This window comes from Camelus ferus, chromosome 14, assembly GCF_009834535.1.
Source record: "Camelus ferus isolate YT-003-E chromosome 14, BCGSAC_Cfer_1.0, whole genome shotgun sequence".
Classification (NCBI taxonomy): domain Eukaryota; kingdom Metazoa; phylum Chordata; class Mammalia; order Artiodactyla; family Camelidae; genus Camelus; species Camelus ferus.
In genome coordinates this window covers 7743670-7762425 of record NC_045709.1, presented here as the reverse complement: position 1 = coordinate 7762425, position 18756 = coordinate 7743670, and the positions used below count along the sequence as shown (strand labels likewise).

The 18756-nt window shown below is 40.4% G+C and overlaps 1 protein-coding gene across 2 annotated transcripts in view; it reads left to right on the top strand.

Moving 5' to 3' along the window:
* HTR2A (5-hydroxytryptamine receptor 2A) overlaps positions 1-18499 on the top strand; it is a 53087-nt gene extending 34588 nt beyond the window's left edge. For both annotated transcript variants that reach the window (XM_032496147.1, XM_032496146.1), the window contains one exon: positions 16201-18499. In XM_032496147.1, the coding sequence (XP_032352038.1) occupies positions 16201-17000 (800 nt within the window). In that variant the 3' untranslated portion in view covers positions 17001-18499. The remainder of the gene's footprint in view (positions 1-16200) is intronic.
* Positions 18500-18756: the final 257 nt, after the last annotated feature.

Sequence of the window (18756 nt, the reverse complement as noted above, 5' to 3'; positions counted from 1 at the left end):
CTGCCTGAGTAAGCAGCTCTATTTCACTCCAATCTTTCGCTCTGCAAATGTAAAACCATTAGCCAATGTTAATAATAGTAACCCATCAGACTTCATTATTCCAGTAATGGAATCTGTCAAGGTCAGACACTGATGGCTGTTAATGACGACCTTGTTGATAAATAGGGGGTCACTGCAACAGTATTCATTTTAAGCAAATAAAATATGTTCTGATTAAGAATTCATTCTACCCAGTTGGAACCCAATTTAGCCAGCTTCTGGAGAAAGGCTCCCTCAGGATCTCTCCACTTAAGAATAGAGTCATAGGATCAACAGTTTAAGTTGGGCTTCTTTCGATAAAGCTCTTCTGTCTTTGGAAGCAATAGAGCTTTCCTTCAACCACAAGAAAATAAAGGAGATTGCTCTGCAATCCTCTTTTGCTACAGACCTGCCCATCTCAGGCCCTGACACAAACCTACACCCCTAGACCCTCCCACCCATTTACCATATCATGGTTTTGCTTTAATGTGTTCATGTTGCCATTGGGGATCTCCTGCTAATTAGCGTGGAGGTTTCCTTGTATTATATAGCAACATAAAGTAGATTTAGGCCTCAGATTAGAAGTCTAACTAGGGGTAACAGTCAATATATTTACTACTCTGTACAACACAGACACCAACCAAGGACCTAATAGTATAGTAAGAAAGACACATATGCAAACAAAAATATAATTTGAAGCGGATAGAAGTGCTGTGAATAGGACATAGTACCACGATAGTAATAATGGGAACTATTTAGAGGAAATATTCAGGGAAGACTTTTCTGACCGTTTTGTTTCAGCTGAAACTTGGAAAATAAGTAGCCATAGAGCAGTATCCTGAGGTCTCGGACAAATTATTGGGAGAAAAAAAAAACTTTTGTTGCAGAGATTTGTCTGATTATTTGGGAAAGAAAAATGCCCTGCAAATACCAACTTGTAATAGTATATTCTGTCTTTCCCTACATGATGAGTACTGCTATCTCTTTTAAAAAGGGAAGATAGTTTTGCAGAGTGAAATAATTCCTGAGCCTTAATACTGACAGAAAAGGATAACATGACATCACTGCAGACTCTTTCCCGAAGATGGAAATTACAACTGTTTCTTGGAGTGAACAAAAATCCAAGTCTTTTAATAACTCATGACTTTAGCAGGATGAAAAACCAAGGGTTATGGCCCATCTACCCTGCTTTTCTCAGAGCTGCTCCTTCCACTGCCCATCTTGTCTGTCTTATCAGCCGGCTCCCCACCAGCATCATCCGTGCCATTTTCCTTGCCTCCCGGAGTCCATGGCTATGTCTGCTATTTCTGCAGCCTCGATATCACCTGATTTCATTCCTTTTTATCCATCCCTTCTGCCTCAGCATTCATTTGGTACTTTATCTTTTGACAGGAATAGCACTGTATTCTCTTATTTCCATTTCCAGTTCAAGTGCATGTTACTGCCTGCTCTAATCTGTATAAAGCACGAATAGAATAAGGTCTCTCCTCTGCCTAGAATCTTATTGGCTCCTTCCTAGTTCCTTATGCCTAAGGCATGACATGACAGACCCATCAAGAATTCTTCCCTACGCTCTTCCTCCATCTGAACACCACCACCACCACCCCATGCTACCTGCAACACCTCACTGCATTCTGGTCTCTGTTGTTAACATGATCCCTGCCTTAAGAGCATCTTCCCCCTCTTTATTATGACCACCACTGTTCATCCTTCAAGACTCAGCTTGGTACTCCCTTCTTTCTAGAGTCCTCCCCTGACAGCTCTCTGAGGGGCTTGTCCTGGAGGAATCCTTAGCACCTTCCTTCTCCAGACTCGTGTATCTGTTTACCAAGAAGCTCCACTTGGACAAATTCTAAGTATCTCCAAATCAGTGTGTTCCAAACTGACTCATTATTTTCTCCCTAAAACTTGTTCTTTCCAAGTTCTCTAGTTCCATGAGGGGCACCACTCTACAAAGCTAAAAACCTTCCGTCTTCATTTTTCCCCCTTGTATCCACACCCCATCACTAAGCTCTACCGATTCTCTCTTAATGTCTTATGAATCCCCTGCTTTCCTCTGTCCCCCTGCTGTCTGTCACGTCTCACCTCATTTACTGCATCAGCCTCTTTACTGGCCGAGTTCCCTTCTGATCCATTTTCCACACTGCCAGATCATTCATCCGATCATTTCCATTCTCCGCCTTCAATCATTTAATGGCTGCCCACTGCCCTCAGGTAAAAGTTAGAACGTCTCCAAGTGGTTCCCAGGGCTCCTCGAAATGCGGCTTTTGCACCTTTTCAGGCTCATCTCTCTCCAGGGGATCCTCACCTCACACTGAATGACTTACAGTTCCTATTACGTGCCGTGCTTTCTTGTCTCTAGAGATTGTATCCAATTTGTCTGGATAAAGCCTTCTTATTTTTGAGGTCTCAGGGTTTTGATCACTCTCTACAGAAAGCTTTCTTGCTCTATCGCCAAATCCAGGTGTCCCTCTGTACTGCTCCCCACTGCACCCAGAAACTGCTGCCACCCTAGAATGTATTACCATGAACTATTAATGCCTCATACTGAATCGTAAACTCTGTGATGTCAGGAACGGCGGCTGCTTCAGCCACAGTTGCATCCTTGGTGCTTAGCATCATGCCCGATACTTAGTAGACATTCAAAAATTATTTTGTGGATGAATGATAGGTTAAAGGGGTATCATTCCGTAATTACTTAAGTCTTTCACTAAAAAACCCTGATGCCAGGATGAAAGTACTCTGAGGATGTGCACATAAGAATCACCGCACTAGTACACACTATTTCGTGCTAAGAGCTGAAGAGGCCCCACTGGAGAAGGGCAAGCTGATCTTCCCTTTCACAAACTTTAAGGTCTATCCAAGACTCATATACATTTAAAAGACCAATATCCCATAAAGTGGAGTGATAACCAAGCCCTATATCCATTTAGAAGTCTCAATTCTATTCAAAACCCTGGTGCATTTTTTATCTCATCTCATAAGCTCATAGTGAATGAAGTAACATTTTCTTACATCTTTGCTTCCTGTCTTTGTTGGGAAAAAGAGACGTTAAGTAATTAGGTTTATCAAAGTTCACTGGAAGGATAGAAAGTCGTACCTAGGAATTTTCATTTATTTCAAGTCTTTTCTAAATTGCCTATTAGGTTGGTTAGAAAGCCATGAGGGATTACTATTTTGCTTTATTTTAATGAAGAATTTTCATAGAGAAAATTTGCCCCCGTGCCCCGGGCTGTTTAAGACATTTGGTAACTTACTTTTGGAGACTCCACCCACATCATCTTAAATACGTAACTTATACTAATATGCCACATTAAACATAACTATCAGAGCTGATCTGGCCAGGTTACATGTTACATTGTACAGATTTTTAACTTAAATGTTTATTTTGAGGTTGCCTGTTTTTATTTCAGATTTTTTCCAGGTCTTAAAAGTTTCATAGGCCCTTCAGAACATCAAAAGGTCTCCACCTGCCACCCCACCTCAGACCTTTTTAGGGAAGGGAAGCTTTGGGGTTCTGTCCCCAGCTACAGTTTATCTGGCTACCTGGAATAGAGAGGAGCATTCCAGAAGTGTAAGGAGACGCCAAAAAAAAAAAAGGTGGCCAGGATATCTCCCAGTTGGGAGCCCCTTCCCACTCCCGACCAGGAAGGAAGTAGAAATGAGAGACAGCTCCCCACCCCACCCTAATGAGACTTATTTATAGATCTCACACAAGGCTTCACCCACTAGGAAAATTAGGATGGATCTTGTGAAACTGTCCTTTCTAAAGTTCAAAAATGTTTTTTAAAAAAGCCTTTACACATTTCAACCTTTAACAATTCAGTGAGTGTTCCTTGAACTTGACCAGCCCATAACATCACTTCTCCAATGAGGCAGAGTGTACTAGTTTCCCACGCTGCCATACCAGAAACTGGGTGACTCAAACAAATTTTTCATAGTTCTGGAGGCTCGAAGTCCAAAAAAAGCATCACAGGGTTGATTCCTTTGAGGGCTGTGGTGGAGACTCTCCTCCACGCCTCTCTCCTAGCTTCCGGTGGCTGGTGACAATCCTTTGCCTTCCTGTCTTGTCAGATGCACCAGCTGATTTCTACGTTAATCTTCACATGGCGTTCTTCCCGTGTGCTGCTGCTTGTCTCTGGGTCCTAATTTCCTCTTTTTATAAGGCCACCAGTCATACAGAGTTAGGGCTTATTTTAACGACCTTATTTTAACTTGATCAAAGACCCTACATTCAAATGAAGTCACATTCACAGACACTGGGGGTTAGGACTTACACATCTTTTCAGGGGATACTCGTCAAACATATCGGGGAGGGTGAGGGGTATCTATGATCTCTTGACTAAAGGCTCTGATCTATTTCTGCCTCAAATGCTATCAAATATTAGTTATACAGTTACATCCCTGAACCTAGGAGTCTCTGCTGTCTTCTGTTAAGAGTGATGCACACTTTAAAATCCCAAGGCAAATTTCATCCTAGAAAGAGTTGAAGTCAGTTAGGTTGCAGACCTAGAATAGTGATATTTTATTCTAATACAGGCTCAAAAAAAAAAAAAAAAAACTATTGTGAAGTCCTTATGCTAAAAGTAAAGTCTAGCAGCTTCTCCTTCCAGCCAGTCCAAGCCTGAAATGAGCTAAACCGCATGAGCTCTATTAAGTGCCCCTCTTGCAGGGTAACAGAGTCTAATGAACTAAATTTTAACAAAATCTTACAAGCGACCCTAACAGGAAAAGGAGCAGAGTATGGCTCACGGGCACTGAGGGACACCTAAGCCTGTGAGCTCCGCACCAATGCCTACTAGATGGTTTTTTTCCTTCTCGGAGCACTGGTCCTCCTGTCACACATCAGTTGATGCGTTTGTCCTATTCACACAAGAGTTCAAGTTCAGCTATCACCTCTGGGTATCTCCTGCAAGATGCTGTTGGGAGCCTTTCCCTTTATCTCTTTAAATCCTCATGACAACTCTGAGGGATAAAGTTGTCTTGTTAGCCAAGAATCAAATCCCAGACTTGGCACTATGTCTAGAGCCCTCTCGGATACCCCCACAATTCGATAGTGTTCTGAAGGAAAATATACGTGCTGCTGAAGACCAGGACTCTTCTGACTTAGTCACTGACGCTGGTTCCCTTTAGTTTTCCAGATTTAAATGTAAAGAAGGGCCTCCAGGTGCTGTTACAAAGGCAAATTCACCAGGACTGCAGACTACTTCTTTTAAATACCTAAGAGAGGTTTAAGGGGGCAATTGGTAAATCTGAGAACTAGCATTAAACCTCTGAAAAACCTCTGGGAAGACAGAAGGTGATCAGGTCCACACCCAGGAGACACAGAACCCAGAGAAGAAAAGCACTGAGAGCCACAGACAGGGTAGCTGGCCCCCTCTTAGAGTCTGCACACAGCCCTCGGCAGGGGCCGCCGGCCAAGTGACCCAGCAAAGCAGAGAAACAGCAACCTCGGCCCGGTGTCTTCTCAGCTGGCGTGGTGAGTTCAGGATGGGGTCAGGGCTGCAGATCTCCACCTTAGCAGCACATTAAGGTCATCTGTGGAGTTTTAAACCTTCTGTCCTAGGCCTCACCTCGGGCTCAAAGTCAGACTCTGGGTTCAGTCCAGGTGTCAGTATTTTAAACCTCCGAGGTGGTTCCAATGTGCTCCAAAGTCAAGAATCACTGACTCAGAGCACGGGGAGAGGGGAGGGAGCAGCCAGCTGGCCTCCAAGCTTTCTCTCCTCCTGCTCCCCCAAGCCCAAGGGTTAGGGGACTGTAAGCTAGAGCAGCCACCTACGCAGGTGTCTGTGAAGGCATCCAGGCCGGATGTGAGCAAGCAGGGGGTCCTTGAGCCCACATCTTAATGCTAGAGGTCCTCTACCCTACGGTCCATCCTCCTCCCCAACCAGAATCTCCGGAGGCACACAGGCGAGGGTCTGAGCTGTAGAACCCCTTCTCCTGGAGTACAGAATCAGCTGTGGTAGCTTATAAACCCAGGGGAACATAAACTTCAGGAAAAAATACTTCGGCATAAGAGAAGCAAACCCATAAAGGAAATACAACCTTTACCTGACAATTCAGAAGTAACATACCATCAATGGAACAGTAACAACCACCCAGATTGACACAGGAAATAATACTGGATTCAAAAATGATACCAGAAGCATTCCCAAGACCTTTATGGAAAACAAGGCCTTAAATTCTTATAAGACAAAATAACAAGACCTAACTTAAAAAGATATAACATGTTCATATTGGAATAATTTGACATCGTAAATTATAAAATGAAGATGTTACTTTCCCGCCAAATTAAAGCCACAGTTTTCAATGCAGATATCAAGAGGATTTGAGGAACTTGACGAAGTTATTGTAAAACATTTATGAGAGAACAAATTCATCACACCCACAGCTTGTAAGAGGAAGGACCAAGGAAAGAAGCCAGGGCTTAGTCACCCAGTCTCCTGCTTATTTCAATCCACTTGGCCACAGCTGTGAGTTGCACTTTAATCACATAAATAAGGGTGAAAAGCAGTGCTGCTTTTCATTTATGGAACAATTTTCTTCCTCACAGAAAGGTTTAAAAGTTAATACATGAGCCTAGATGGCATCAAAACTCATCAAGTTTTGAAGAATTTGCCTGGTGAATCCATTCCAAATGCACCAAGGCAATGCCATTACTACAGGGGGAGCAGAGAGCTCTGGGTACAAGCAGATGCCATATCCACAGCCTGGAGAGCCCCCCTCCCTGACGGTCTCCACGAAGGTGCCTTCCCACAGCGACGTACAAGGATCAGAGCAAGAACGGGTCCAGGAAACACGTATTCATTCCCTGCTGCTGCTATAACAACTGTCACAAACTTATGCAACACTTTTTTTGAGTCTACTTTTTTTTACTGAAGTACAGTTGATTTACAGTGTTTCAGGTATACAGCACAGTGATTCAGTTATACATATATATATTCTTTTTCAGATTCTTTTCCATTATAGGTTATAACAAGGTATTGAATACAGACAAACTTAAGCAACCCTTTAGCCAGCTTTAAAACACACACACACACAAATGTATTACTTCCACTTCTAGTTAGAAGTCCAAAACGGGTCTCACCTGGCCAAGTCAAGATGTCAGCAAGGCTGTGTTCCTCCCAGGGGCTCAAAGGGAGAAAGCCTCACCTGCCCCTTTCCAGTTTCCAGAGGCCCTACTGCCAGCTTCAAAGACTAAATCACTCTGACCTGAGCCTCCACCTCCCTCCTCTTCCACTTTAAGGAAGCTTGTAATTACATTGATCCCACCTGGATGATCCAGGCGCCTTGCCTTGTTTGAAGGTCAGCTAATTAGCACCCTTAATTCCTGTTGGCAACCTCATCTCCCCTTTGTGGTAGAAACAGTGTCCGCTTATCAGGTCAGTGATGCCAAAATGAGAAGCCCATAAGGATGTGAATAAAGAATCCACCAAAAAACACTTTTTACAGCTCCAAATCTGTGCCAAGCTATTTGAATAATGAAAATTTGGTCTGGCCCACAGGTTGCTTTTGTTTGGCTTGCAGTGTGTTTTTTCCTAATTGAACCTGATTTTCCTTAGACACTGTCCAGTTTGTAACCCACCACATAACTCAACTATATGACTACATTAGTCCCATATGCATTCAAGTTCACAACTATTGGTATGTAATTTCCAGATTGGCTCATTTTTAAGTATTTAATACTTGAACATATGCTGACTGCAGGGATGACAGAGAAAGAGGACAATCACAGGAAAAAGAGGAAAATAGGAAAAGACCAGAAATTGCAGCATCGCCATCTTTGGAAGAGGCATCTCCCAGCCCCTAGCCCAATTACAACAGCTGCAAATCATGCCACACCTAGGTTGAGATGAATCCCCACCGTATTCATGGCTGGGTCTCTTTCGACTAGCCTGTCTATATTTGGGGAAATTCCCAAGAGGCAGAACTTAAATTTCCAGCCTTCCTTCAGCTAGGACATTGGCTCAGAACCTAGGTTCCTCCAAAGAGCAGCACCCTGGCAAAACTGTGATGTGGAAAAGAGCAAAGCGAACAAGAGGATGTTTCTGCCAGCATGGAGGTAGCTGAGGCATCAGGCTCCCAGGGCTTGCATAATTGAGTCCCTGGTAGAGAAGTGACATTGGTGAGGCTCAGTGGATAAGGAAAACAAGAAGTTTCCTCATTGGACCACGTCTGCAATGCCATTTTACTCCTGGAACTTTAACCTGGAGCCTAGCCATCTCAAGAATTCTTTGAACTACTCAGTATCGTTTTAAATTTATTTCCTGCTAAATCAACCCAAATCAGCTTCTACTGCTTAAAAAGAAAAACCGTGACTGATAAAATAAGCAATGGCAGACTCATCTTTGAGAACCTTTCACTGGGGCTGCCTTGGGAGAAAGCCGTTCACACTGATTTCCAACACCTGGGAAAGCAGCCCTCAATTTCGCCAGCCAGCCGTTGTTCCCACAGGGGAAGTGCACAGCAGAAATCTCTGTTTTCTCCTTGCTCTGTGAATCCGAACGTGTACTTTCTAAGTCAAATCACGTTGCACACCCATTACTCAGTACTGCTGGCAGCTGACTTCACTGTTACCATCAACAGAAGAGGTCATTACATTTTCACCATTTGCTACTTAGTCAGTTGTGGAAAATGACAGAGCGGAGGAGTCTGTTAGCCATTCTGGGAGATGGTCTTGTTCTGCAAGGCTCTTATGGTGAATGATGAACTGGTTCCCTATTCACAGACCTCTCTGCGAAGGAGGCAAGCAAGACATAGATTTTAAGCTAAGCTGTAAAGATGACAGCAAGCTGGTTTCCATTTCTGTTAGAGCCAAACACAGGAGGTAAGAGGTTTCAGCTATAGCAGAGATTTTCAGACAGAATGAGGGACATTCTTCTCTATGATTTCTGCCTGCTAGACAGTTCTGTATTTACTACCAACAGTATAGCAATTCCCACATATATTCCTCATGAGAGTCCTTTAATGGAGATACTATTAAACAATCCACCATTTTATGGGAGAAAGGAGTCAGATGGATTAAGTGGCTTGCTTAAGATTGTAGGGGATCCAAACTTGAGTTTTCTGATTCCAAGCCGATGGCTTTTTCTTTTACATTAGTAGCTTTGCAGATGGGTTCCAGGGATCTCTGGGATGTTTTCAGGAAGCCCAAGAGGTCAATACCATTCTAATAATAATAATAGTAATAGTAATAAGATCCAAAGGAAATGAGATCACTATCTTAAAGAGATATCTACACCCCCATGTTCACTGCAGCAATATTCACAACAGCCAAGGCATGGAAACAACCTAAGTGTCCATTGATGAATAGATAAAGAAAATGTGGTATGTGTGTGTACATGACGTATATAATGGAAAACTACTCAGCGATAAAAAGGAAGGAAATCCTGCCATTTGCATTATGCTAAGTGAAAGAAGTCAGACAAAGACGAATACTCCAGATGTAATTACTCATCTTAAAAGTTTACAAGATAATTCAGACACATTACCTCACTGTTTTCTCACCAAAGCCCTGTAAGTAAATTAGGGAAGACCTCTTTTTCTTATTTCCACCTTACAGAGGAAGGCTCTAGTTTCCAATACACACTTGTTTAATTTACCTGAAAAAGAGCTTTGAGAAAAACAAGAGCCCTCCATCCAGGCTATCAGTCAGAACAGAGAGGAATAAACCCAGACCTCCTGATTCTCCCTCGGGCACTGCACTTTAAAGCATCTTTTCCCTTGTGATTTTAGCTGTTAAGGTGGTCAGTTTATGTGCTAGTTAATCCTATACGTAGTTCTCGCAGAAAGTGTACAAATTCAGTATCACATAAATACCCGTTTTTTCTCTTTCTGGCCCATGTGGCTCATTGGCAGCCTCAGTTACTATGTTTTCCCAGCAAAAATGAAGGGGAAAATTATGAAATAATCCAGTAAATTCAAGTCGTGTCTATAACATTTATTATAACTCCATTTAGAATTCCTTATCTTTTCTCACCCTCTCATTCATTTACTCATCAATCCCACAAGCATTTACTAAGCTCCAGGTATGAGCAGAGCTGCATTTGATGCTGGAGGGGCTTGCTGTAAGTAAAAGAGAAGATATCCCTGCCATTAATGAGATATCATCTTGTGGGTGAAAAGACATTTCTAAAGAAAAATTCTGAAGCATTAGAAGTGTGAATTAGCTCAGTATAAATTATTTATGGAGGTGACGAAGGACTACAGAATAAGGAAACGAGTTCTTATTACAGAGAAATCATTTGGGGAAGGCTTCATGTCGGGGATGTCTTGAAAGAATTATGTCATGAGATATGTCTCAAAAGATATGTAGAATATGGTTTAGGAACACAATCTTCATCTACGGCCTCCAAACCATCCCCAAATAATCGGAGTCAAAGTAAACACAAATGTAGCCCCAAGACAGGTTGCCTTGCTCCCTCCACCCAACCAGCTGCCACCCCCAGGTCCCTGCTGCAGATAAACTCTGGAGCCCCCAGTGGCTGGTAGGGCATTTCAGGGAAGGGGATGGCATCAGAACTGGTCCAGGACAAGTCAGCCTGAGCCTACTGGAAAATTAATAGATTTATTTAATAAAAGCAAAGGGCAGAACGATAAAACTTTACTTGACTTCAGTTTATTTCAAAATAAACACATTTTTACAACACTTTTAATCCTCTACATCTCCAGTTCTCCACACTGCTTGGAAATTAGGATCACCTGGGTGTTCTTTCGTTTTAATAATAATGTCCCTGTGAGGCCTGAGCATTGGTATTTTTTAAAGTACTAGTATCAGAACTTCTGGGAATAGAGCCCAGGAAATGTAATTTTCAAAAGCTCCCAAGGTAATTCTACTATGCAACCAAAGTTGAGAACAATTGCTATATAAAAAAGAAACTAGGTGCCTATTTTAAGGATTTTAGTTTTAAAAAAATCTGGCCTCAAAGAATAATGTTTCACTAGAGAAAATTTCAACTTTGAGAGTAAAGAATGAAAAAGAAAGTGTGGAAGTAACAGAGACTCATTAGGGATTATGTGTATCTGTGTGTGTATGTTCTGTAGGCAGGGCACTGATACAATTCAGTGGTTGTTAACAACCTGGGGAGCAGAAACTTCTGATAATCTGATGAGGACTCTATTCTTCAAAATAATGTACATAATATGCAAATTTTGCAGATTTTAGAACTACCACCGTCTTCCTAAAACCAACGTTAGGGACCTCTGACATAGTGATAGACTTTTACAACTACCATAAAAGGAACAAGTAAGCAGGTGAAAAGTCCAGCCATAAGAACTGGGAAACCTAAGACTGACTCTTGATTTTGCCCCTAAATTTCTGTGAGATTCTAAATAAATCACCCAACCTTGCAAAGCCTCAGTTTTCCTATAAAGTGAAAATTTAATCTGCCTATAGGGCAGTGTGGGTAATATTTTTACAATTTTGTTTTTTAAAAAAAAGTCAACGGAGAGTAAATGAATATATGTGAAAATACTCTGAAAAGTTACAATTTAGTATTAGAGATATTCAGAATTAATCTAAGAGGAAACATACAATTTCTTGGGTAACTGATGGGCCTATCTAGCTTTCACTATGTAATCTGACGACCAGAACTTGTAAGGAAGTTAGCAACTCTTGAGCTAACTCAGAGCTAACAGAACCGGAGATGTAGAGGATTTTTCCTGCAGTATGATGACCAACTTACAGTATTCATTTGTGGTGCTTTCTGTCAAACTGCTAGTAAATCCGTTCTTTTTTTGAAGTATAGCTGTTTTACAATGTTGTGTTAATTTCTGATATACAGCAAATGATTCAGTTACAAATATATATTTACATATATATTCCTTTTCATATATATTATTTTTCATTATAGGCTATTATAAGGTATTGAATATAGTTCTCTGTGCTACATGGTAGGACCTTGCTGTTTTATCTATTTTACATATAGTAGTTAGTATCTGCAGTAAATCTACTCTTATACCTTGAAAAAAATTCAGCATGTGAAAATGCACAGTAATAGTTTCAGAGGAAATGAAACCTACAAACCAAAATTTGGTCTTTTTCACAGGAGTCCTGAAGTATTTGCCTCTTTCCCCTCCATGTCCTACCTGATGTGAGGCCCTGGGGATTCCCACTGTCGTGTTCCCTATTAGAGGATCCCCACCTAGTAAGGCAACCTTCTTATTTCCCAAGGAAACACTGTCTCAGAAGTACCTTCAGAAGATACTAAAGTATAAAAATCTAGGATTAAAAACAAAGCTTGCTTTTCACAGCCAGTGCTACAGAGTTAAGGCCATTTACCCCGACTATGGTAAGATGCTCACCAGAGGTGCAAACTTTATATGCAAAGAGGAAGCAGGGCTTAGGCACCAGCCAAAGCCTTCATGCTCCTGGGTGTCATTCCCTATTCATTTCATTGTCTTAGTCTTAATGCAAAGAAATAAAAACGTGCATGGAGGATCCAAGCCTGATACTGAATTTTGATTGCTATTTTCTACTCCTCAGAAAAATATATTAAACAAAATGCAGAGTCATGTAGTTCAGGCTACTGTCTGTTCTTAAAGGAAAATGCTTTATATGCAGAAATTTCAAGTGAGAGGAGATGTCAGGTCTCCAAAAGCAGCTATTATCAAACAAAGCAACCAGAAAATGAATGCACTGGAGATGACTGCGACCACAGTCCTGGCTATCGGCCAGCATCTTTGTCTCTCTTGGTAGCAGAGTGTTTTTGAACTGTTTATAGTATCCACAAAGCCTATCTAAGTGCTATACTTCTTTGACGTCAAATTCCTCCCCCTCTTTTATAGAGTATTGCTTTAACTGTCTCGTTACTCTTTCCATAAACCATTGCTGACCCCCTACTATAAGTGAGGCACTGAAAAGAATGGTGTATGAGACTGCTCAGGGTATTCGCGTTACGTGTAAAGAAGCATGGGCCATTTAAAGAGCTAATCAGTTTGATTCTGCCCCTCCAAATCAAGGTCCCCCTTGTAAATGGCCTGTGTCCTCTTGCCACATCCACTTTAAAGGGACACTTCATCCCAGGCAGCTAATGGGGGTATCTCAATAAAGTGGCTTTAACATCTGTTTCCCTCCCGGACCACAGACGTTGAACCATTTTGGAGGGTGGATGGGTGGGTGTGTGTGTGTGTGTTTTCTCCTCAAACAAGGGCACGCATCTGAATTCCAAGTGATTGAAGAATTTTGTGTTTTAGGTAATCCTGTATTTTGGCTAATTTAGAATTGCCACTGATATAAATTACCAGGTCACAAACTAGTAGGGCAAAAGGCTCTCAAGGTGGTGACTTCCTTTGTATTAATCAAGAAAATACACACCCAAGAATTTAATAACAAAATCATGCACTTTTTTTGGACAGTTGATACTTTGTTTACGTGTATCATGACTAATCATAATGGCTGTAATTCATCACATTAGAAAAGCAATCAACAGTTCTAGCTGTATAAAATTAAAATTGATTGAGACCCTTTGTTACCCTGGCAGAAGATAATAATTACATCATTATTTATGAACTATAGAGCTGATAGCCAAAAGTCTTTTTAACTTCTTCTGATTTAAGTATATCTATTACATATTAAACTCCAGCACATACAATCAAGGTAAAATAGAACAAAATCAAATTACTGTATTTAATCTGAATAATTCTGCAAAGAAAGCTACTCTCATGTTTACCTACCACTGGCAGAACATCTACTCTGCACTAGGCACTGTCCTAGGTACTCTGCAAACCTGATTCATTTTATCCTCAACACACGCATGGAAGCATGTTGGTTGCATCTATTCTAATTAGTGGGCAACTACACTAACAAAAATCATGTAGCTTAGTACAGGAAACATCTTTCAAAGATAATATGTTCAAACAATTAAACAAACAAAACACTCTTCTTAGAAACCACATCTTAACTTTTGCAATCAATAGTTTTTTGAAGGATAAGCAAAGCTGGTGTGTATCCAGTCTCAGAAGAGGTTCCTCTTGGAGTCACACTTCTTCCATCTCTTCTTGGCCCACAGAATGTTCCCAGAAACAGGCAAGGGACAGAGAGGAATGAAGGAAATGAAGAGTCATTAAACACTGAGTGTCCTTAAGAACAGCTCTGATGTCACTTATCTCCACCTTCCAAGAATCCTGGGATGGCCTTGCATAGATAAATGACAAATATTGTCAGTTAAGTCTGTGAAGATAATGGCAAATGTCACTGAGGAAGATTTGTATTAAGCATTAGATTAACTCAAGCTAATGCTCCCTCCTTGCAAGGATGGCTGTAGTGAGGTGCATGAGGCTAGGACAGTCTGATCCATTGTTGGATGGAGCTGGACTCTGTTCTGAGTATGCAGATAGATCCCCAAAGGAAGTTTTTCCATGGATGGCAAGAATCAAGCAAGCAGTAGCTCCCATCTCTGGAACAAACCTGTGTTCTTGGCTGGATTGTGACCACTAGACTCTGAAGGGTGATCGGAAGCAAGGACACTCCTGTTATACAGTTCTGAAGGAGCTGAAAACATGGGCAGGAGTTGGAAAGGAACTTTTCTGCTGACCTTCTTCCTGGGTGCCCTGTGGTATTTACCATTTCACAAAGGAAGCAAACTTAAGTTATACAGAGTATATATTTGATTTATGTTTTCTCTTCTTTCCCCATCATCCTGATTCTTCCTTTATGGCAATCAAATGATTGCCTTAGCCTGATCAGTCCCAGGCTAGTAGAGGAAGACATCCCCACTTCTCCCAAACTGCACAACGCTGGCGGTGCACAGCAGGTTCTGTCATCATGGGGGAGAAATTAACATGATTAAGGCCAACTGCTGCCTTTATTCACTCTACTCCCTCCTCTGCCTAAGCCCTATGCCCTAGAGAGCTTTACAGGTTCCTCAAATTTGAGTGACAAAACAACTGACCATGAGCTCGTGTTTCCATGTATTCAGCTCATTATCTACCAAAACGTTTTACTTGTCAATAAGAAAAGTCTGCAGCTGCTTATTTTCTTGTAATCCACCCTTATGAATGCTTTACCATTAAAAATAAATAATGACCTTTATGGGACCACTGGACATGTGAACACCAACTCTATATTTAATATTAAAGAACATACATTTCTGTATAGGAGTGGGAATGGTACTGTGATAATATTAGTTTTTTAAGAGTGCATACCTTGTACATATACACAATAAAATACTTAGATTGAATGATATGATGTCTGGGATCTGTTTCAAAAGAAACATGGGGGGGTTACAGCAGGTGGGGGGTATGGGTGAACCAAGCCTGGCCGTGAGTTGGTCATTGTTGAAGCTGGGTGACAGGTTCATTGCACTGGGTTGCTTTGTTTTGTTTTGTGTTCTTTGTATTTGTTAGAATTTTTCCATAATAAAAAGCTTTTCAAAACAGAATCAAAATTGGTTAAACTTACTTTAAACTCACATTAGAAAAATCATATTTTTCAAAAATACTTTAAAATGTGTGCAATTTTATGATTTCATGTTAAATGGATTAAGAAGATTGAAACTGCACATAAAATACTGCATGTACATATATATTTACATATGCATGTAAATGGGAGAAAAACTACACAAAATGTAAATTATGGTTGTCTCTGGCTGGCAAAAATATGTGTTATTTTTCTTTACTCATTGTTATTTTTTGCACTTTCCAAATGTTCTAGAAAGAAAATATATTATTTTTTAATTTTATGAAGCAATTTTTATAAATCATGCTCTTGGTATGTTAGGTGAAAAGAAGAGTTACAGAAATGGACATGAAATAGAATCTGAATTTCTTAAATGTGTGTGTATATGTGTGTTTATCTAAAATAAACATCATCAAATTGTGAATGATGATTATCTCTGGATGGTGGCATCATTGGTCATTTTTATTTTTGTTTCTTTGTATGTTTCTTCTTCAATTAATAAGTATAATGTTACATCAGAAAAAACAGCATGAAAAAAATTAAAGCTAGATGTATTTATAAGTAAAGAAATGTCTACGTAGGACAATATAAATATAAGGAACTATATAAATATATCCTTATAAAATGGATAAGTAAGTCTAAGGGAATTTTAATTCTCTTTGAAAGTGTATGTTAAGCTTTTAAGCAATGCTGATATAAAATCCTTTGAACAGCCACCGTTATGGGTGATGATCTTGCCCTCATCTACACAACTCCTTAATGTTTCATTTTCTGTCCGTCTCCAGGTATATCCATGCCAATACCAGTTTTTGGGCTCCAGGATGATTCCAAGGTCTTTAAGGAAGGGAGCTGCTTACTCGCTGATGATAACTTTGTCCTGATCGGCTCTTTTGTATCATTTTTTATTCCCTTAACCATCATGGTGATCACCTACTTTCTAACCATCAAGTCACTCCAGAAAGAAGCTACTCTGTGTGTGAGTGATCCTGGAACGCGGGCCAAATTAGCTTCTTTCAGCTTTCTCCCTCAGAGCTCCCTGTCTTCAGAAAAGCTCTTCCAGCGGTCCATCCACAGGGAGCCAGGCTCCTACGGCCGGAGGACAATGCAGTCCATCAGCAACGAGCAGAAGGCCTGCAAGGTGCTGGGCATCGTCTTCTTTCTGTTTGTGGTGATGTGGTGCCCCTTCTTCATCACCAACATAATGGCCGTCATCTGCAAAGAGTCCTGCAACGAGGATGTCATCGGAGCCCTGCTCAATGTGTTCGTCTGGATCGGTTACCTCTCCTCAGCCGTCAACCCGCTGGTGTACACACTGTTCAACAAGACCTATAGGTCAGCCTTTTCAAGGTACATTCAGTGTCAGTACAAGGAAAATAAAAAACCACTGCAGTTAATTTTAGTGAACACTATACCAGCCTTGGCCTACAAGTCCAGTCAGCTCCAAATGGGACAAAGGAAGAATTCAAAGAAAGATGACAAGACGACAGATAACGACTGCACTATGGTTGCTCTAGGAAAACAGCATTCAGAAGGCACTCCTACAGACAGTATCAACACAGTGAATGAAAAGGTTAGCTGTGTGTGATGGACTGGCTGCCATGGCAACCGTGGAGTGCACACTGAGCGAGTTTTCACCTATCTGGAAGGGAAAAGCAAAAAGAAAAAAGAAAAAACATAGGGAGGCTGGAAAAAACTAGGCCAGTCTAGTGGAATCAACAATAGTATCTATATGCCTCATTTTATTTTGTCAATGAAAAGCAGGATTCACAAAACGTGCACTTCAAATATTCTGACAGCATTTCAGCTGTGAGCTTTATGATATTATTTTTAACATTGTAAATGACATGTCTTTAATTAGCTTTTATTGTATAATTATAATGAGGCCATAAATAAATCTAAATTAACTTCTATTTTCAAGTGGAAACCTTGCTATTTACTATGTTGTTAATTGATGGCATGAGTTGGTCACTTACTGCTGTAAATAAAAATAGCTCTAAATAGTGAAACATCTGTTGACTATAATGGCCTCCTAAATAAAGATAAATTCTCTTTAAGACTTACCATGATACATATTTTGAACAACAACAAAAAGACACCAAGGACAGTGTTACAAAATCTGTCTTATTAAGATACTTAAATGAGATACTTGACAACTTTTTCATTCCCACTTTTTCACAGATGCCATTTTGAAATATTTACAAAGTTGCTGGCATTTGCTGCACTTCAAGTTAATTCTTCTCAGAAGTGAAAGATTTTAAATGTTATTTAGTAACTTCTGCTGCTTTATTCTGAATTTCCAGCGTGGTCTTGTTTAGTGTTTGCTCTACTAGGTAAACTATCAAACGGATAATCAAAAATTACCAAATACATTTCTAGAAACTGCTTCTCCTAAACAGCACCGTAGAAATGTTTGGTAACTTGCTCTTTAATGGCTGCGTTGTGCATGTGCTCCTCCGAGCAGTAGGCAGTATTGATGTAACTGCGTCAGGACTGAGGAAATGAGCTCAGGTTTTTGGCTACTGACAGCAGTAGAGTCTTAGGACATCTCTGTAAAACGCAGGTGACCCTGCTGTTGGCACCCATCAGATAAACGGAGGCTTTCAAATCAATCTATATTATTTACTAAAACTGTTCAGCTTTGGACTCACAATTGTCTACTGAATGGACACACTGTGTGAAGAAATCTCCTGGGTACTAAGGATATAAAAATAATTAAAACAAGATCTTTGCCTTTAAAGAAAATGACCTAACTGGAATGGTTCTTATCAAAAATAGTCATTAACAGACTTATTCTGAGAATCAGTTCAACTTATTTCCTTCTCACCTGGTTCAGAAACAGGTTTGTTTCAACTCTGACGATTTCTCAGTTAAGTTTCTTGACTAGTTGCCAATGAATACCAACCAACCAAAGGGAGGGGGAAATACCACTTAAGGTTAAAGCTTGGAATTAGTTTAGAAATACACACTTCAACTTGGACTCCAACTATGACTACCAAAGTTTCAAGCAAAATTTTTGTTCCATTTTCCTAAAGATGAATTAACTAATTATATGCTGATGCTGGATTTTCCCCTCCAAAAAAAAAAGCAGTAATATAATATTTTGTAGAAAAGTTTGTTAAAGAAAGACAGAGAGTAATAGCAGTTGATTCACCTGGCTATTATTTTAGGTTGAATTGCACATTCTTATTGGAGTAGATGTTCAAAATGTGCGTTCAATACTGAAGCATTTCTATTGAATGAGAAATCATTTTTTGCTCTATGCCATTTGGAAAAAAAAATTATATATTTGAAAACTAAACAATGTGGGAGGTACCCTTGGGTATTTGGAAATGCATTAGGGC